Source organism: Triticum dicoccoides, chromosome 2B (genome assembly GCF_002162155.2).
Source record: "Triticum dicoccoides isolate Atlit2015 ecotype Zavitan chromosome 2B, WEW_v2.0, whole genome shotgun sequence".
Lineage (NCBI taxonomy): Eukaryota > Viridiplantae > Streptophyta > Magnoliopsida > Poales > Poaceae > Triticum > Triticum dicoccoides.
The window spans coordinates 49,419,259-49,440,564 of record NC_041383.1 but is presented as its reverse complement, the minus strand read 5'-3'; the positions used below and the strand labels follow the sequence as shown (position 1 = coordinate 49,440,564).

Below are 21,306 nucleotides of genomic sequence, written 5' to 3'. Positions count from 1 at the left end.
ACACCCGTACCTCAACCTGCGCCGCAACCCGTTGAACCCCCCTTCTCCGCTGCCGCTGCCCCTCCTCTCCCCTCAACCGGCGGCCAAATCCACCCACTCCCTCTCCCCACCCACTCACCAACTCCCTCTCCGTCGCCGCCGTCTAGGCCGGCAGCCATCTCCGGCGCGCAAGGCGTCGGTGACCAGGGAGGAGGCATGGACATGAGCTTCAGGGGCGGAGGTGGAGAGGAGTGCTCGTCGCCGTCCGCGGCGTCGATATAGTTCAGCGGCGCCCCTCCCCCTTCCCGCCTCCCACCCCCCTCGCCGCCGCCTCCTCCTTCCTCCAGCACTACGTCTCCAACCTCGCCTCTCGCTTCGCCGCTCCGCGCTCACTGCCCCGCACTCTAGTCTCGCTTAGCCCCTGGATGGTGCTATTCCGCCCGGTGGCCATGGGGTACTCGAGCTCTCCTCCAGTGACTCCATCCCCTCCTCTTTCTCTCCCTCTCTCTCTCTAATTCAGCGCTGTTCTTCGATTGTAGGTATGCATGAGGAAGGATGGATTGTAGATAGACTGGACAACAAGGATGGATGGCGCCTGGGGAGGGAGTACTCGACCATGGCTGCTGCTCGGGATGCATCAGCCATGGATCTTACTCTGGTTGTAGGTGAGCTCGTCCTCTCCTCCTCTCTACTCGATTGAATTGCTGGTACTAGGATTCGGGGTTCAGATGGGTTGGGGCAGTAGAATGTTTTGTGCATCTCAGTTAGAACTTGTTTATTTCGTCCCCGTGTCGTGTCATGTTAATTTTGTTGCATCCTACTATCATATCCAGCGGTTTTGTTTTCTGTTGCTGAACTTGAATTACATAGCTAGGATGGAGTTACTATCAAGTGTTTGCATCCTTTTAAGTTGTAGGATGCAGCAATTTGGGAGTGGGAAATGCCCCGGATTTTGGGCTCTAGATGGTCTGGGGTAGCTGAATGCCATGTTACCCTGTCATGTTAGTTTTGTTGCATCCTTATGTCATATTCAGTTGTTTCCTATTACTGAACCCCGGTCTACACGCTAGCGTAGTGCGAGGGCAACCCCGGTCTCCTTCTTTGTCAGTGTTGTCTGCAATAGCTGTTTGGTGTTGGTTTTGCAGTATTTTCAGTTCAACAGCAGTTCCTTCGTTGTACTATGAATCTGCAGTAGTTCTTTCTTTCCAACACAAGATCAAAAGATTAAGATTATAGATGTATGTTGATGAATGGTCCATTACAGTAGTTCTTTCTGTAGTAATTTCATAGATTAAGATTACAGATGTATGTTCATGAATGATGAGTAGTTTCAGTTATTTACCAACTTGAAAGAAACCGAAATAGGCAGTAGTAGGACAATGAGTCATCCTGCACTAGTACAAGTACATGAACAAGTAGTATTATACGAGTCAGTGTAATACATATGGTGTTGATTTTGAAATTTGATGCTCTCTAATGTTCCTATATATCCATTGACCAGAAACCTTTGCTATAGGTTTCTATAAGTTTCTCTGAATTAAGCGCTTCTCCATTCTCAGTACACCAGGAGAAACATGTAATAGTTTTCATGATTGCTCACGTGTCCTCTGAAATGTATTATTCCATTTTAATCATCAGGATGACAACAAGTCTTCTTCCCCTTCAGTTTTATCAATAGTCAGTTCAATGGAAACATGTTATTATTACATCTTATATTAAAAAGTACTGTCCTTTTAACATGTTTATTATTTCTTGTAGCCGCTGGCCTTGTCCTCCTCGAGGAGGAGGAGCAGGAGGGGCGCACCCAGCCACACCGGTCGCCGCCGTTAAGTGCTTCTTCCACCTGGAGCTCGAAATCCACGACGCCGTCGTCCAGCCACCCAAGGTGAAGGTGACCCCAACTCCCCTCCGCTCCCTCTCCCCTCCTTGTTTCATTCGATCTAGCAGCCATGGTTTTGGGTTCCTCAAGGTTGCCTAATTACTTTACTTTGTATGGATCCAACAATTTTGTTTGCTACAGAATAGCACCAACCTAGTTAGCTACAATTTTGTTTACGATGATGCCCCTGCGCAGGATGTGCAGCAAGCCTTGCAATCTGCTTGTTTTGTTTCTGTTTGTGTGTGTATGTGCAAAATGATAGGTGTCTGCCCTGTGGTTTATAAACACACAGTTATAACAGTAATATGATATTCAGGCCCTGTTTGGAGTCACTCGAGCTCCTAAAAATACAAGGAGCTGGGGAGCATATGTTTCCCAGTTATGAACAGGGCCTCAAATTTCTTAAGACGTGCTTTCTGTCCTAACTAGATAATTTCTTTATTGACTAGCAGCACTCACACTTCGTATTACAAATCCGCCATGCATACAATCCAATTATATCAACATGTAGTTGCTTTGTATATCCTGTAAATAATTTCTTTGCACGCCCATTCTGCCATCTCAACAATGATGATTTAATTATGATTTCTGCTAATGGATGGATTCACATGATGCGACGGACCTGATGCTGCCGGCTGTCTTCCCCGACCACTTCCGTGAGCTACTCATGCCGCTGACCCTACTCAACTTCGCCCGTTGCCCGTTGTTGCTGCTGGTGAGACAATTTCCTCGATCTGTCGCTTCTTCCTCCTGTCAACTACATATGTGATGATTCTGTAACTGCTCTAGTTTGGGTGTAGCTGCAACTACTGTATTTTGATCTGTTGCCGGCTTCATATGTTAGCTTCACATTTTGATCTGTTGAACTTCCCCAAATTATGTCAAGCAACTAATTTGGCTTTTGATCACTGTTTTTACTTTCCTGTGCTTCTCATACTGAAGATGCTATTTGTCTTGTCATGCTATTTGTCTTGTCATGCTTTTTGTCTTGTCATGTGCTGAAATTAAGTGGCAGCATTAGATGCAAATCTATTAGTGTTGTTAAACTACTGGTAGGCTAGCTACAAGCTAGAGGGAGAGCAAGGGACTGAAACCTGGCAACAAAACTACTGATGTAATATGCAAAGAACAAACTGAAACCATGTTCTTCAGAATTAAAGGGTCTGATTGATATCAGTCCTTCTTTTGACAGATATAATATGTATCCTGGCTTGTTATTTTCCTCTTTATGTGAGGTCCTTCTGTTCTTGCAAGCATTGACACAATATGCCGTGCGCAGGGATCTCTACATCCGAGTCCCAGTCGTCCTCCGCAGCAAGGAGCTGGGCCAAGTGAGCAAGTAGTGCTGCTGGTTCCTTCGAGGATACATGTTGCTGGTAGAAGCAAGGCGAATCGGGCATCATCTCACTTGTGTCGTTGTGGTAAGACTAGAACGCCATCATCTCTAGCTATTTGAAGTTGTTTGAATCTGTTGCTTTATCATACATTCGATCCATAAATCTGCATTTTTGTGAAATTTTGTTAAATATATATTTTCTAGATTGTCTATACACTAAACTTGGAGGTTTGAATATCTACTCCAGTAATGAAAATGGTACTCTAATGCCTTTGTGTTCACCCTTTTACAGGAGCTCCAGGCCTAGGAAATTTCAAGTTCGAAGCGGCGTGTAGCCCTACGCAGCAAAGATTAGTTCTGCTTGATTGTAATAAACTATAAATATTATAGTACTGTAATAGTAGGCATATCTGGGTTGTAATAGACTATGCACAGATTGTAATAGACTATGTATAGGAGCTCTAGGCCTAAGAAATTCTACATTTGCTCTGTTCTATTTAAAATATTGATTATTTGTGTGGTTTGAAGACGTGTGAAATGGAAACCTGATTAGTGGGACCCATTTGTGAAAATAATCTAAACAATGCTCACATTGTTGACATGTGGGACCAATATAGGAGATTATGACAAGTGGGACCCATCTGACTTGTGGGACCAGATTGAAAAATATATACTGAAAAACTAAAAAGGCCATGGCCCAAAATATAAAAAAGGCCAAATTGTTGGGCCAGGCCCATGTAGCTAGAGAAAATTAATAGAGAAAATATACAGTAAAAAGGCTGAATTGTTGGGCTAGGCCCATCTAAAAAATCGAATTGGACCGGGCTGAATCTTGTGCCATATGAGATTGCCACGCTGGATGCCTACGTGGCCTGGGGAGGTTGCTAGTGACCAAAACGCCACAGTAGACGTATTTTGGTCATAAACGTCTACGACCATTCCAGTAGAAAGGTCGCTATAGTCAGTTTACGACTGCCAGCTTTTGACCTTCTGTTTTTGGTCACAAAAAGGTCACAAATTGAAAACAGTGACCATTCAGTGACCAAGAGTGCTGGTCACAAGTTGACATATTTCTTGTAGTGCCGCCAAGGGGTCGTCGGGCCCGAAGATTTCGTGACCGATTTCGACGTGGCCGCGACCACCATTGCCAAGTGGAGCTTGCGCGAGGAGGCGGAGCGCCGGTGCCATGACATGGAGGTCTACGACGTCATCCTCAAGCAGGCGTTTGTAGCCAACCTTGCCACGAAGGAGAAGGACGACGAGTGGCGGCGCATCTGCGAGGAGCAGAGGTCGAAGTTCATCGATCTCGTCAGCTCCGATGAGGACTGATCTCCTCCATCGCGTTGTCCTCGGCCACGAGCTCGTCCATTTTGGTATATCGGCCTCGGCCTCGCCGCCGTGAGATCCCCTCTCCCTCTAGTAGTAGTAGTAGAATGTACTATGTATGATAATATAGTATGTGATGATGAATTATGAATGATCATGTAGTATGTGATGAATTAGTGTGGTTGCAGTTTCTCCCGTGGGATTTTTTTTATAAATTATGCGGTTTCATATACGGGTTCTACTCTGCCGCACACGATTTCGACCCGCAAAACAGTTCTTCGTCGAACTGTAAACGCCTTATGCGGGTCGCGTTTTTACGAGGTCTGCTAAAACTTGCTCTTACTTGGTGAGGTCTGAGGTGAGTCTAAATTAGTGTGCTCCAAGAGACGTGGCATTCCTAGGCTGTGATGTGGGGTAAGTAAAGGAGTAGATTTTTTCACTTCGATCTAATAATTATCAAGTAAAAACAAAAGATAGTACAATAAACGATAACTGGCGTATAACAATTAGCAAAAAGATAAAATTACATTGAAAATCATGCATGCTAGCCTTCTTACTCTGATTGTACATCACGTGTTGCAAATTGAAAATTGCACTGACAACCATGGATAAGGGAACGGAACGGAACGGAACGGCGACCTTTGCAATGATAACCACGGACCGTTCCTGGTGTTGCGTAGGCCGTGATTCTGGGTGTAGATTTGGTCGGCAGACGTCAAACGTCAATAGGCTGTAGGTTTTTCTTTTCTTTTCTTTTTCTACATGGATGGGAGTACAACTGGTTGGGCGATGTCATGAGCTTGGCGTCAACCTCATTTGCTTCACCAACTCCACATATTTTGAGTTAATTGCACAGAAGTACCACAATTGGGGCATTGGAAGCAGATTGATATCAAGATTGGTAATTTTTACGTGTCAGTACCAAGATTGGGGTGAGCCGTTGCAAAAAAGACTAAACGTGCGTTTTATACGCATTGACAGGTAAACTGACCGGTTGGGCCCGCCCATCAGGCGCCACGCTGGCCAGTGCGCGCGTGCCCGCGCGCTGACTGCGCGCTGACTGGGACGAGGCCGGCTCGCACCGTTTAGGTCTCGCTGGTGCGACCGAGCCAGACCTCGACCCCGCTCTGCCCTCTTCCTTCTCCTCGCGCCCTCGCCGGCGGCTGCCTGCCTCCCCGCCCGCCCCGCCTCCCGCCACACCACGCTGCCGTAGCCATGGATCGAACTGCTTAGGCGCTATCACCTTCCCCGCGGCTGCTCCTCCCTCGCGCCCTCCTCTCCCCTGCGGCTGCTGTGCCCTAGGCGACGATGGCCTCGGCGACTCTGGCAGGCGGCGATGCAAGCGGCAGCGACCTCCCCCGCTTAGGCCTCAATGGGAGTGGCGGCTACTCCAGCTCGGAGTACAGTAGCGATGACGAAGATTTTGCGGAGCTGGCATTATCGATGGAGCAGAGGCTGAAGATGGCGCGAATTTGGGTGGCCAACCCTAGCACCACCCATCACTGGACTCATGGCTTCAGTGGTGTTCTGTAAGTGTTCCACTATTCCATTCTTGCAAACTAAAATTGGGGATTAGGGTTAGGGTTTACTGCCTGCATGTTTAGCACTCTAATTGCTAGTCCTAAGTAGAGCAGAGAAGTATAGTGGATTACATGAGTCCTAACTAGAGCAGAGCAGCATTATGTGTTACCTAACTAGAGCAGAGCAAAGCAGCATTAGTGGATTACATTGTTATTTCTTAGTCCAAATTGTCAGAGCAGCATTAGGTGTTACCTAGCTAGAGAAGAGCAGAGCAGAGCAGAGCAGAGAAGCATAGTGGATTAAATGAGTCCTAACTAGAGCAGAGCACCATTAGTGGACAATTCTGTTAACTAATTATCTGAAAATACAAACCATTAGTTTGCTGTGAGTTAAGTACCCACTCTGTAATTAGGGTTGTATTGAGATAGTTGTTTACATTGTTTGATTTTGTAGTAATTGTTTAGTTTATATGTTAACTTAAACAAAGCTTTGTTTATATGTTAACTTGTTTATATGTTAACTTAAACAAAGCTTTGTTTATATGTTAGCCTATCTGTTAAGTTAAATTGTTTATTAAGCATTTTTGTCTGTTATTTCATTTTGCAGTTTGTATGATGACATTTTGGATGTTAGGTTCTATTTTGATGCTTCAGAAATGTTTGAGCTGAAGCTCTGCAGTTCAGATGTAAGATACCTGAATATGATTGCAGTGATGGAAACCCAAGGATTTAGTGAATATGATCTGCTGTTTCACATTGAGAATCCATATTTAGGGGAGAAAGGATTGGAGATGGTAGAGTGTAATGCTGAGTTGCAATTAGTAAAGAAGCAGGTTGAGGAGTCTAAGTTCTTAAATTTGCTAGTGGGGGCATGTCCACCTCCTTGTAGCCAGTTTGAGAGGCAAGAATTAGCCACTGTTGTGTATGAAGAGCCTGTGTTATATGATCTCAGTGAGCCACCCATCTATGTTGTTGATGAAGAAGGAGTTGCCTTTGAAAGTCAGAGTAGCAGCTGCAGTGTAGCTCATGGTACTGGTGTTTGCACACAAGAGAGCAAGAATGTAAAAGGAAAACTAAAAGCTGTTTTGGAAATAGAAGAAGAAGAGAGATATGATGGCAGTGGTGGTTCTGATTGTGAAGGTGAAGATGACAGTGATGTACCACCTTTTTAAATGGGTGATGCTGATGACATAGAGATGGCTGAGGAAAAGAAACAGAGAGAGTATGATGAAATAGAAGAGGAAGAAACATATGATGAAGAATCTGAGGAGGAAGAAGTGGTGCATTATGAGGGTGACACAGAGGTTGAGGAACCTTTTCAAATGGATGAAGGTGACAAAGTTGTTTCACGGGATGAAGAAACTGTAATTGTACATGAAGAGAAGAAGAAGAAGAAACAGAAGCTTCTAGTTAGGAAAGGGCCTACAACAAGGTCACATTCAAGTGTAGTTCAAGAGGAGGAACCTGATTTCAAACCTTCATCTGATGAAGAAGAAAAAGGATTGTTGAAGGAGGCTGATGATGATGGTTTTGAGCCATTGTCATTTGTGCTGCCAAAGAAAAGGAAGAGCAGGGCAAAGCAGAGGCCTCCTAGAAAATGGTACAATGAGAAAATGGAGGCACCACATGAGCAATTATGTCTACATATGTGTTTCTTGGATCAACATCAATTCATAGAGGCTTTGTTGAACTTACACATCACTCAAGGCAGAAACTTCAAATATCATAGGAACTCAGATCAAAGAATAATTGTAGAATGCAAGCAAAAACATTGCAACTTATTTATGGTGGCAGCAGTTATAAAAGGTGAAACTACTTTTGTAATTAAGAAGATGAGAATTAAGCACACTTGCCCTATTAGTACAGAGACAACAAGGGTAAGTGCCAAGTGGCTTGCACAGAAGTATGAGTCACTGTTTAGATCTGATCTAATAACTGGCATTCAGACTTTGATTGATGCCTGCATGGAGAAGTATGGTGTGGATGTGCCCAAGTCAATGGCATATAGAGCAAAGAACCTAGCTATTGATGTTGTGCTAGGAGACCACAAGAAGCAATACCCTAGGTTGAAAGACTATGCTCAGACAGTGATGGATACAAACCCTGGGAGTAGAGTAGTTGTCACTAGTGTAACTCCAATACCAACTAAAAAAATCCCCCATCCAGGTCCAAGATTCCATGCTATGTTCTATTGCATCAATGGAGCAAGGGAGGGGTTTCTCAAGGGGTGCAGACCATTCATTGGTTAGTTTGTTCACCTTGTGCATTAGTTACATATTGTTTCATCTTGAAATGCATTTGAATGTTTTAAATATTGAATTTGCTTGTTCATTCAGGTGTTGATGGGTGCTTCATTAAGTTAACTACTGGTGCTCAACTACTTGCTGCCACTGGTAGAGATGGCAACAACAATATATACCCACTAGCATTTGGTATTGTTGGGCAAGAGGACACACCTAATTGGTGTTGGTTTCTACACCAACTTAAAATCTGCCTAGGAGGAGAAGAGGGACAGTTTGGTCCATATACAATAATGTCAGATAGACAAAAGGTATGTGCTTGCATCTTATGTCCTTGTTCCTATATGGTTGTTTTGTGCTATATAGTAGCTTAGCTAGTTTAATTGTGTGTCCCAGGGCCTACTAAATGCACTGAATGTTGTCTTTCCTAATTGCAACCAAAGGTTCTGCCTTAGGCATATCTATGCAAACTTCTAAAATGCTGGGTTTAGGGGGGAAGATCTGAAGAAGTGTATGGATAATGCTGCCTATGCATATAGTGAACACAAATTTAATATTGCAATGAATGACCTTAGAGCTGAATGTGAGGAAGCTTGGGAGTGGCTTTGTCAAATACCCAAGAAAACATGGGCAAGGCATGCATTTGATACAAACTGCAATACTGACCTTGTAGTTAACAATTTGTCTGAGGTGTTCAACAAGTATGTCCTAGATGTTAGGAAGAAACCAATTAGGACAATGTGTGATGGAATAAAGGATAAGCAGATGATGAGGTGGCATAGGAATAGGGAGAGTGGAAAGATAGCTAGATGGGACATAACACCCCATTATAGTGAGAAGCTAGAGGTTGAGAAGGAGAGGGCCAAATATTGCAAACCAATTCAAGCTGGTGTGGACTTGTGGCAAGTTACAAGTGGGCAGCAAACCCATGCTGTTAACTTGCAAATGCACACATGTGGGTGCAAAAAATGGGACCTCAGTGGCATCCCATGTAACCATGCCATCTCAGCAATAAACAAGGGCAAAAGAAAACTAGAGGATTATGTCAGCAAGTTCTTCAAGAAAGAATTTTATGTGGCAGCTTATGAACCAATGATCTATCCAGTTCCTGGTGAGCATGACTGGACAAAGACCCATGGTCCAGACATTGACCCACCTGCATTTAAAGTGAAGAGAGGAAGAAAGAAAGAGAAGAGGATCAAGGGGAAATTTGAAGTTCCAAAGCCTAAGGACACATCAAGAATGGGACTATAACATGTGGCAATTGTGGACTGCAAGGACATAGATACAAAAGCTGCCTCAAGCAGTTGAAGCCTGAGCTGGCTTTGAGGAAGAACAAACATGTGGTAATCCTCTTATAAGTATTAACATGTTTTCCTTCTTTTGCATTCTTTTTTTTAAGTACTAACTCATTTTCCTTCTTGTTTATGCAAGCCTCTTGCAAGGAATTCCAATGGTGGTGGTGCTGCTACTACACCAGCAGCAAGAACCTCTCATGCAGCTCCTATAACAGCACCAACAGCTGGGAGAGGTGCTGCAGCTGCAGGTGCTGGGAGAGGTGCTGCAGCTGCAGGTGCTGGGAGAGGTGCTGGGAGAGGTGCTGGTAGAGGTGCTGCAAGAGGTGCTGTGAGAGGGAGAAGTTCATTCTCTGCCCCAAGGTAATCTGGTCCCTCCACATCTACTGTCGGGAGAGGTGCTGGTGGTAGACATAGTGGATGGGGGAGCTACTTCTATGCAAGTGGTAACTAGATACTTCATGTGTGCGTTCTTGCATCCTATGATACAATGTCATCTTTGCTTTGGTTGTGTACTTTAAGAATCAATGCCATATATGGCTTTTGTTGATGTGGATGCAACTTATGAGTGAATGCATGGAATGGACTATCTTCATGCGATATGTTGATGAATACTCATTATATTATGCAAGCTTGGATGGTTCTTTTTATGATTGATATGTTGATATGCTGGATATATCAATGGAGTTATTGATATGTTGTCTATGCTCAAAATGGTTCTTTTTATGATTGATATGCTGATGACTACACAAAATGGAATACTCAAAATGGTTCTTTTTATGACTGATATGTTGATGAGTACACAAAATGGAATACTCAAAATGGTCCTTTTTATGATTGATATGTTGATGAGTACCACCTAAAGTTATTGATATGTTGTCTATGGTTGTGGTGGCTCGGGGTCGACGGAACCACCTAAAGCCATCAACTAGGGTCTAAGGTGGCTCGGGGTCAACGGAACCACCTAAAGCCATCAACTAGGGTCTAGGGTGGCTCGGGGTCGACGGAACCACCTAAAGCCATCAACTAGGGTCTAGGGTGGCTCGGGGTCGACGGAACCACCTAAAGCCATCATTTTGGGTTTTGGTGGCTCGGGGTCGACAGAACCACCTAAAGCCATCAACTAGGGTCTAGGGTGGCTCGTAGTCGACGGAACCACCTAAAGCCATCAACTTTGGTGTAGGGTGGCTCGGGGTCAACAAAACAACCTAAAGCCATCAACTTTGTAACATAACAAACTATTCCTTTTGCAAATGCATTTAAGAATTTAAGCATCACTCTAACATATGTAACTATTCCTTTTGCAAATGCATTTAAGCATTTAACCATCAGTATAACATAAGCATCAGTATGTCATCATTTTCAGTCTAACATAAGCATCACTATGTCATCATTTTCAGTCTAAGATTGAAAGCAAACGATACTAACTGGAGTTCAACACATTATAGGAATACACAACCATTGTTCACATTACATAGTGGAGTTCAAATGCACAATCCATCCTTTTCTCACAAAAAGATGGATAGCATAACTATTAGGTACATAAATAGCCAGAGTTCACAATTAGTACTAGAACCATACATTACACAACCATAATTCTAAGTTAGTAGGTCATTGCACAGCCAGCCTTCCCAAAAGGTCTGCAATGCCCACTAATCTCAATTCATCTTGTTTAGTTCTGCAAGATGGCCTGGATCCCCTTGATCTTCTCCTTCAGCTTCTCCTGTGCCTTCATGAGCTCAGTAATCTTAAACTCTTGCATCTGCTTCTCTTCGTTATAGTTTTCCTTGAGCTTCAGCAGATCAGCAACCTGGAACTTCAACTCTAGCTTCTCTTGGGTGAGCTTCTCCTCAAACTGTGTGAACTCTGCATTCTTCAACTCCAAATTCATCCTAGCCTCACTCAGCAATTCCTTCTCTTTCATATTCTTCAACTTCAGATTTTGGATGATAGTTGCTTGAGCACTTGTCAGGTTGCACAAGATTTCATACTTCTGTTGAACCTTCTCTGCAGCTGCATCTTTCTTTGCCATTTCTGCCTTCATACCAGCAATCAACTCAGCTCCGCATTCCTGCTGATATGTGAGGTTGGACTACAGATAACTGAAATCCACAACCCTATCAGCCTGGATATCCACAAGTTGATGCACATCTTTCACCAACTTGTCATAGTCTGCATCCAGCTTGTTCTTTTCTTCTATCAAATGGTGAATAGTTAAAGCACTTTCAAGATTATCATTCACCCTAGCACACTTGCTCTCTTCAACCATTGACCAAAGCTTCAACAATGCATTCTCCATTGTTTGGGGCCACTGCTCATAAACCCACTGAACAAACCCACAATTCTGACCTTCCTGGAAAAATTAGAAGGGCAACATTTACTACAATACAACTACTAAGAGGACTAACCAACAGTTACTTCATGGCAGTACCTAATGTTGGCACTGACATTAACTGAATTTGCACAGCCATTTGCTAAGCAACAAGAACACATTGAAAAATAAATTAATGTAATCCTACAATGTGCAGATTAACATTGGGCAGTACCTAACAATGGGCAAAACTTAGTACAATACAACTACTAAGAGTACTAAGCAACAATTAGTTCATGGCAGTACCTAATGTTGGCACTGACATTAACTGAATTTGCATAGCCATTTGTTAAGCAACAAGAACACAATATACCTAATAATGATCAATATATTTACCAGGCACCAGAGTAACACTCCATTCAACTTACCAGTTGCTAAGCAGCCATGTGCTAAGCAGCAGCAATTGCTAAGAATTGACCATTAATATAATGGAATCCTAAATGTGCACTACCATTACTCCTACCATTGAGACTACCTACTGTCAACAGTAATAAGCAATACAATGTGAACTACTTTGCCCAGCTAAACGCACTACACTAGCCTGCAGCAACAAACTAGCTAATGAGACTACGTACTGTCAGCAGTAAGCAATAGTTACTAACTGGCTCCACTGAACTTAATATTGAGCAACACTGCATTTGGAAAGAAGTGTAAATAAATAACATGTGCACACAACAGGAGCATACATTTTAGTAGAAATGCAGTCCACTATTTAGCAGAAATGCACACAACTTAGTATTGTTTGCCACTGAACTTAATAATGAGCATTCCCACAATGAGCACTACAGTAGGGCACATATGACTAACAAAGCATATATTTTAGCACAATGAGCACTACAGTAGGGCACATATGAGCACCACAATGAGCATATATTTTAGCAGAAATTTAGCATGCACATAACTAAATCACAGGTGGCAAACAATACTCTGCCACTTTCAATGAACACATCCAATGCTTAATCACCAAGGCAAGAAACATACCGGCTCAGCACATGCTAAGAACCTTCTCCCAGTCATTGTTCCTTCAAACGCAACAAGCCTCTCTGATGGCTTCCCATGCTTCTCGCAGAACACCATCAAATCTAGCTCAAGGCCCTTGTAATCCGGGTCCTCAAGTGAGAAAGACACTTGCACAATCAAAAGCACAACAAGAGGACACAGCAAATCAAACGAAATCCTAAGAACAAAGAACACCTACACACAAAAATCCCAAAAATTCCTAAACCTAACCCTAACCCTAGCTCCAATAGAGTAACTAACCTGGTTCAGCCCATCGGTGGAGGTTTCGGAGTACATGTAGGGGAGGCTTGAGTTGTCATCACTGCTCTCGTCCTCCAGAACCATGGCTGCGGCGACGTGGTGTGGCGGCCGGCGGTGGCGGGCACAGGCGACGGCGACGCAGAGAGCAGGAAGAAAGGAGGAAGAAGGCGAGCGGGGTCGGGGTAGGGATCTGGCTCGGTCGCACAGCCGCGACTATAACGGTGCGAGCGAGCCGGCCTCGTCCCAGTCAGCGTGCAGTCAGCGCGCAGGCACGCGCGCACTGGCCAGCGTGGCGCCTGATAGGCGGGCCCAACCGGTCAGTTTACCTGTCAATACGTATAAAACGCACGTTTAGTCTTTTTTGCAACGGCTCGCCCCAATCTTGGTACTGACACGTAAAAATTACCAATTTTGATACCAATCTGCTTCCAATGCCCCAATTGTGATACTTCTGTGCAATTAACTCACATGTTTTAATATTTAGACTCAGAGGTTGGTGCTATGTCTAAGCCAAGTTCAAGATAATAATAATATCAGTGCGACTAGCTGATGGGCGCTGCGGCTTCCTAGCATTGTGGTACGGAGACAGAGTGGCGCACAAGAAAACTGCAGTCCGAACTCTGTCTGGTGTGCGTCGGTAGCTTTGTATGTATATTTTGCCATCTCATGTCATATTGGGACTTGGGAGGTTTGACACTTCGTCTGGCCAGTCTTCAAATAATGACAGTCTGATTAACCTCGTCTAAAGTTAACTCAGAGGCGTGCCTGGCCACGGGTGTTTGTTTGTGCATGCGTATCTGTCAGTGGTGTAGGTAGCGGGTAGATCTGGGCGGCAGGTGTTGTTTGCATCTTCCGTTCGGCCTCTTTGTTCTTTTGCGCTTTGTTTGTGTACAAGGATGTCGATCGATCCGGCCGGTTGTCGTCGTGCCCTCTGCTGCTGCTGCTGTGTGATGGGGGAGCAAAGTAAAGTAAAACCACACCACTGCCATATTGTACAGCAGACTGAGGCTCAACACTTTGCTTGTGATTAATTCAGTGCTCTATAGCAAAGATGTGTTGTGTCATCCAAAGTGAGCTTGTATGGGTCTGTCGAACGGTCGGATACACTTTCTCCCGCAAAGTGGAAGCAAAGTTGGTGGCTTTGCGGGAGTTTAGACAACAATCACATAGAATTCCGACACCCCCGGCCCACTACATCTCCCCTCATGGTCTCATTTTCTTTCAATCTGCCCCTTCTCTCCCTTGCTTTGCATCCGCACCTTCCTCCTCCAACGCCAGGTAAGGCCGTTATCGTACTGATGGTACATCATCCAGACCACTATCATCAAGTTTTGTGGCGCAATTGATATGTTGGAAGCAAGGTGGCCGTTGCGTGCGGCAGACGAGGAGATCGTGATTTTTGCTTCTTCTTGCTCAACTTGATGATTAATTCATTAATTCATTCAATGTTACTCTACATATTATGTAGCCCGTGCGTGCTGCCGTAATGTATCACAGAATAGAGGGACGATCATTTACGCCCATACACTATTGGATGAAACTGAAGGGGCGGTATACGTTGGACGACATGGTCCGTTCATGAAGAACTTGTTGAACATCCGATTAATCTCATTGAATTTAAACCGCTGTTGTACTAGACTTATTTGCATGCTATGTATGAACGATTTGTGTTATTTTTCATCCAAACTTTGATAAAATACGCCGTGTTTGCACGAATTATGTTCGATTATTTAAATTCCAACTTGATATATGCGGGCAGCATAAGATGACTGCCTCCCGCATTCCTATCCGCGGACTAGTCCCCTGTCCACAGATGGACGGTAGAGCAAATTTGTGTGTCAGCTCTGAAAATGCTCTTACTACTAGCATCCCGTGGGTTTTGATTTTGAGTTGGCCGCGGGCCAGATAAAGTTTGGCATCTCCCTACCTAAAGCTGACATGAGACATCATCGCAAAAAAAAAAGAAAAAAAAATACGACGGTGTCCAAACTCAGTTCGCCGTCCGCCTCACCTGTAGATATATATATGTGTCCAGTTTAAGATACTGCTCAGTTTGGCCCTTTGACTATTTAAATTTCCTGGTGTCCCGGAATTAACTTTTGGCTAAGATAACACCGACTCATCAGTTACCTTACCTGGTACGTAACATCTTCTTTATTTTTCTTTTTGACAACTCAATTGCGTCCTTTTCTTCCTTTGGAAGTTCTTTTTTGTGCGGGTAATTCCTTTGGAAGTTACGGACTGAGCTGAGTCTTAATCAGTGCCCGGAGACGAGAGCTACAGAAATCAGTGGATAAACCCTTTGAATAACAAAAATAACTACGACGAGTTCTTTTTTATCTGATTTGGTCGTCTTATATTTTTGCTTCACCAACTTCAAATATTTTACCATCCCATCTCATATATTTAGAAGTTTGACACTTGTCTAGCCTGGCCTAGCCAAGTTCTAAAATAAGATTAGTAGTATGATTAACTTTGTCTAAAATGAACTCCTGCTCAAGGAGACTTGTCACCGCGGCTTGTGTTGTGGCACGGAGACAGAAACTGCAGATCGAGTGGGGTATGGTCGAAGTACAACGAGTTGCCAATCTCACTTTGGTGTCGATCTGGCCTGATGTGCTTGGGCGACTTCAGATATTTGTCCCAAGTTTCAGAACAGTAAGATTGTGATCATCTTTGGGACTTCGGCTATGAATAAATGTTGGTCAGGGGGACTTATCAGCTCCCGACTGATTGATTGACTAGTGCAGAGTCTCTTTCATTCACCAAATCAATCATTCATCTTCTTCAGAAGGTCACCGAATCAATCATGCAACGCTCATCGATCTGATTGGGAACATTGCGCATAAACAAGGAGATCGATGGAGCTTCCTCCTCACCGAACCCAACATATCTTACACCAAACCGAAGCAAGAATACAGACCCATCTTCATCTTCTAGTCTAGTTTCAAAAGTAGAAGAAAACACCAGCAGAGACCATCTAGAGATCCCAACGCCGCCACCCCGGAGGAGCAAAGCAGAGCAGGGAAGCTAGAGAAGGTCGCCGACGGCTACCCGGCCGGCCGGGGTCTTACAATTACAAAGAGTACTAGTACTACTACATGACGGAGCAGGCGTTGGGGTTCTCGTCGCTGAAGGCGGCGGTGTACCTGGCCTCGGTGGAGGAGGCCCTGGCGAGCGGCGCGGCGGAGGGGTCGCTCATGACGTTGCGGACGTAGCCGGCGGGGGCGCGCTTGTCGTAGGCGCCCGGGGCGTAGGGGTGCGCCACCACGTCGTAGGGGACGTAGGGCCACGGCTCCACCCGCTTGCCGGTCTTGTATGCCACCCGCCGCATCACCTTGGCCGGGTCCACGTACCCCGTCACCGTCACCTTGTTCTGCTTCGGGATCACCTCCACCGAGCTCACGCCTGCGACCACAATCAAACACATACACTTTGAGCAAAGCTGCCGCCCCAGATATAGATCTGGCCAAAGAAAAGAAGCCGGGGCAAGATTTCCTTTTCTTTCCGTCAATGGAGAAACATGTGCGAGATACGGGAGGAATCGGATTCGGCCGGAAGGAGAAAGCTTGGACCGTACCTTTCATGTCGTCGAGGGCCTTCTTGACCTTGCGCTCGCAGCCCTCGCAGTCGATCCGCACCTTCATCTCCACCGTCTGGAACTGCTTCCGCCTCTTCATGTGCCGCCGACTCCGCGGCAGCGAGCAGTACTCCGACACCACGTCCACGATGCCCATCCCGCTCTCCTTCCTTCTTCAACCTCTCTCTCTCTCTCTCTCTCTCTCTCTCTCTCTCTCTCTCTCTCGAAGCTCAAGAAATTGTTCAGCTGGATTCGAGTTCAAGTTCTGTGGTACTGCTGGATGAGATGCTGTGTGAGACGAGGAAACCTTGGGCCGGGGGGGCTCAGTTTATAGGCGTCCGGGGGAGCGTGCTCGCCCACTGCCGGCGCGACACGTGTGGGCGGAGCCAGGCAGTCTGCGCATGGAGGCGTGGTGCGGCCGTGTGGGGGAGGAAGCTGGTGGGAGAACGGTGGTTATTATGGGCGTGGGTGTGGCTGGCGAGTGGGCCCCGCGTGGTCGGCAGCGCCAGGTGGCGGTATGGTGCCATGTGACCGCTAGTGAGCGACGGTGACGCTCACCGCCGCGGCCAAGGGAGTGGCGTGGGAGCGGCGGTCACTGACTTTTCGTGCGGTGGCGAGGAAACGGCCGGCCGACCACGCCGGCGACCCGGAGTAGTAACCGTCGCTTTGGACCCGTCTGTCGATACACTGGTCGTACTCCGGCCACCGGCCACCGACCACCGGCAAGTCGCGCAGAAACTCCGGGAGTGATCGGTCCACGGGGCTCGGACTGTTCATGGGGTTTGCGCGTCCCGATGACACGTCGGAGCGAGCGGCCGGCGGCCATGTGGCAGCCCGTCACCGGAGCGCCAAGCCCACACGGCGGACGGCGACCGATGTTTCTCCTCGCTGCTGCTGCTTCTTAGACTGGTCACAATAGACAAGAACATAAGCTAGTAAATTACACACTTCCCTAGACTATGTTACTATCTTCATAGTGGGTAGGAACATCTATATAGTGTCATGCAACGATGTATTTATTAGGTTATAGATTTATTGTTTATTGGAGTGTGTGATGTTCCGGTAACTTAGGCTGGTCACGATGGGCAAGAACATAAGCTAGTAACTTCACACTTCCCTAGACTATGTTACTACCATCATAATGGGTAGGAACATCTATGTAGTGTCATGCAACGATGTATTTATTAGGTTATAGACTCATTGTTTCTTGGAGTGTGTGATGTTCCGGTAACTTAGCTAGTTACCACAAGCACCTCTCTCTTCACTAAATATGTGCCACATAAGCAAAGTTGTATTGGAGTGTGTGGTGTTACTCCTAAGTTCCTCCCCACTGTGACCAGCCTTAAGGCTGGTCATAGTGGGAGTAACATAGGTAGTAACATAGATGCCACATAAGCAAAATTGGTGATGTGGCAAGTAGTTAATGAGGAGAGAGGCAAATAGAGTAACATAATATGTTACCATCACATAGCGGTTTCCAATGCATAATGAGTCTACAAAGTAATAAATGAAGGCAACTATGTTATCACACCTATGACACTACCCACTATGAAGGTAGTAACATAGACTAGTAACATATGTATGTTACTAGTCTAAGTTACTCTCCACTATGACCAGCCTAACTAGTTACCACAAGCACCTCTCTCTTCATTAAATATGTGTCACAGAAGCAAAGTTGTATTGGAGTGTGTGATGTTACTCCTAAATTCCTCCCCATTGTGACCAGCCTTATCCATCCTTGCAGCGACGTGTCGCTTCATAGGTGGCACAACTTTGGCATTGTGGATTAGTGGCGTTAATAATGTGTGGTGGTGAATTTTCATCCTTCGATGGGCTCGTGTGGGTTTGAACGCGCCAAACCGACTGGGGTTGGAACACAAAAGCTCCCCCGCGAATCGTCGACTTGTTGGCAAAAACTGTAAGTTTCCTTTCAGCGACTGTGGATGTGATCCCGATATAATAGAGTTTAGCATTGAAATGACAGCACCGAGAAAAGTATGAGATTTTCTTTAAAAAATTGGTCTATAGTAATTGTTGCATGAAATTTTGAAATAAATAAATCAGAGTAGTCCATTCTCAGTAAGGGGTCCCGACGCCGAACCTCAAACTGTCTGCATATGTCTGTACTTTACCTCAACAGCACGGTCCGGAAGTACTTTCCCCTGCTAACCAAAGACAAACGTGGGGGGCTTTGCGGCCGTCCGCACAGCAACCACGCCTGCTTCAGACCGCCCTGACCCAACCAAACCCCCTCCCCCTCGGCCGTGTGCGTTCCTGACGCCAGCTGCCCGCATTCATATCGCTGTAGAGCACGCCACTGCACATTGAAGCCGGTCCAGAGCGGACCGACCTCTCACTGGCGCTGCCATTGAAGCGGCACGTCGGCCGAGGGCGCCACCCGCGACGCGTCTCCAGCGTCTGTGCATGTTCAATGCTGGAGACGCCTTACTGGACGGGACGGGACGAGACGGCTATCTACCACGCCCGTTCAATGCCCCGTCCGTCCGTAAGCCACCATTAAGCAGACACGTCGGCCGAGAAACCTATTCTAGCACCGTGAACTGACACACCAGGATGCTTAGCCTCACCGGAATCCGCTGTTTAAAGGCGGGCACACCCGGTTAAGTCCACGCCACAACACAAGCTTCTACCCATCCTCCTCCCTTGCACTGCATCTGCCATGACTGCTGGCGGTGAAACTATGTGGGAGAGCCTATCCATGGAGATGAAGCATGAGGTGGCCGCCCTTGCCGCCGCCTGGTATAGCGGTCGTGCTAGGCATATTGAGGCCGGCTTGCCGACCAGCTCGCATGAGGTCTCCGACGCCGACGCCGACCCACGAAGGAGACGGGCTCCGATGACACCGTCCCCGCTCCCACACCTGTGCACGCTGGCTTTAGAATGGAGCAGGCGCAGGTGCACTACAAAGCCGCCATGGCGAAGGTGCAACTTGCGCCTTTGTCGGCATTCCAGCAGGCGCAGGAGTAACATCGGTGCAATCTATTCCTCCTAGAGCAGCACCGGGTGGTGGAGGGCCACATCTAAGGCGAGCACGCGAGCGAGGAGGTCGTTGCCACGGCGAACCCGAACTTCGTCGCGGAGCAACGGGCCATCAACGATGTCGTTCGCACTCAAGCCGCCGCTTGCCAGGAAGCAGTCGCCGCTGAGGTGCAGCTTCAGGCGATCGCGGAGGAGAACAACGCCAGCCGCGCCTCCTACGTGCCACTAATGAACTATCTGGCGGCCCAGTGCGGGGATGACGATAGCGGAGGAGAACAACGCAAGCCGCGCCTCCTATGCGACACCAACGAACTATCCGGCGGCCCGGTGGGGGGATGACGATAGCATGGGCGCCATTTCCATCATGGACCTCATCTCCACCGGCGACAGCCAAGGCGCGGACTCCTCAGAGGATGAGTAGGCCACGGGAGGCGGCATGGCCTTGTGTCTCTGTGTCTTATGTGATCTAGTCCGTCTCTCGTGTTCTACTCTTCCTCGCCGGAGACGGCAACTTCACAGCATCTCCAGCCGTTGGCCCCCCGGGGGACTTGAAATTTTGCCGCCTGGGGGCGACCCGGCGAAAAAATCGGCTTGAAGCCGATCGGGTTCCCAGCCGCCGGCCCCAGGGTCGACCCACAAGATTTTTTTAATTTTTTTTAACATACGTTCGGCTATAATTCGGCAAATAGGCATAAACTTCGGAGAAATATAGCAAACTTAAAAATAAACTTCGGCGCTTTAATAGTTTTTTACATAGCAAACTTAAAAATAAATAAAAGCCTAGCTACAGGAAGAACGCGCTGAGCGCGGCGAAGTCCTCGTCGCCGTCGCCGCCATCGCCGCTGTCGTCGCCGCCATCGCCGTCGTCCTTCTCCTCCTTGACGCGGCCACCCCTGCTCGACCCCTGCCCGACGTCGCCCTGGCAGACTGGTGGCGGCGCGTCGTCGTTGTCGAGAATGATGACTCCTCCCTCGTCGCGGCCACGGCGTCGAGCGGAGTACCGCTCTAGGGTGCAGCACTGGCGCTCTAGCTCCGTCTGCGCCTAGTCCTCGCGCGCCTACTTCAAGGTGGCCTCCTCGGAGAGGCCCGACTCCGTCTTGACCACGGCGAGGCCCGGCTCCGTCTTCACCGCGGCGAGCCCCGGCTCCGTCTTCATCGCGGCGAGCCTGGGCTCCGTCTTCGGTCTGACAAAGCGAGGAGGGGCCGAGGAGGAGGCGCACCCGCCATCATTGATGACGATGCCAGCGTTGCGTGTTCGCCGGCCCAGCGGCGTCTCGCCGGGCTCGGCCTTGACGCTGAGCAGCGCCGGCGACCCCGACGAGGAGGAACGGGAGGAGGAGGAGGAAGAAGAGTACGTTGTCCTCCTGGGCATCCACTGGCCGCCGATCCGTGCCGGGGCAGGAGGGTAGGTCATGGGCGGGTCGTTACCGCCCTTGAGGTGCTGGAGGACGGCGTGAAGCGAGCGGCCGGGGGCGCCCCACCACAGGCGGCACCCCTCGCTGTTCTTGCTGCCCCTGACC

The 21,306-nt window shown here is 47.2% G+C and overlaps 1 protein-coding gene and 1 pseudogene across 1 annotated transcript; one reads left to right on the top strand and one right to left on the bottom strand.

The window, feature by feature from the left end:
- The first annotated feature begins 7,236 nt into the window (after window positions 1-7,236).
- On the top strand, window positions 7,237-9,534 carry LOC119360405 (annotated as a pseudogene).
- Window positions 9,535-16,009: 6,475 nt separating this feature from the next.
- LOC119362060 (heavy metal-associated isoprenylated plant protein 27-like) lies at window positions 16,010-17,102 on the bottom strand. Its single transcript, XM_037627232.1, has 2 exons — window positions 16,787-17,102; window positions 16,010-16,614 (listed from the first exon to the last, which is right to left on the bottom strand). Exons 1-2 carry the CDS (start codon window positions 16,941-16,943, stop codon window positions 16,304-16,306), a joined length of 468 nt encoding a protein of 155 aa, XP_037483129.1. The 5' UTR covers window positions 16,944-17,102; the 3' UTR covers window positions 16,010-16,303.
- Window positions 17,103-21,306: the final 4,204 nt, after the last annotated feature.

Bases quoted from the DNA above. Each gene is read 5' to 3' on its own strand.
- LOC119362060 (XM_037627232.1), bottom strand. From the start codon at position 16,943: ATGGGCATCGTGGACGTGGTGTCGGAGTACTGCTCGCTGCCGCGGAGT. The intron at 16,615-16,786 runs GTACGGTCCAAG...TTGTGGTCGCAG, and splicing joins GGCCCTCGACGACATGAAAG to GCGTGAGCTCGGTGGAGGTG.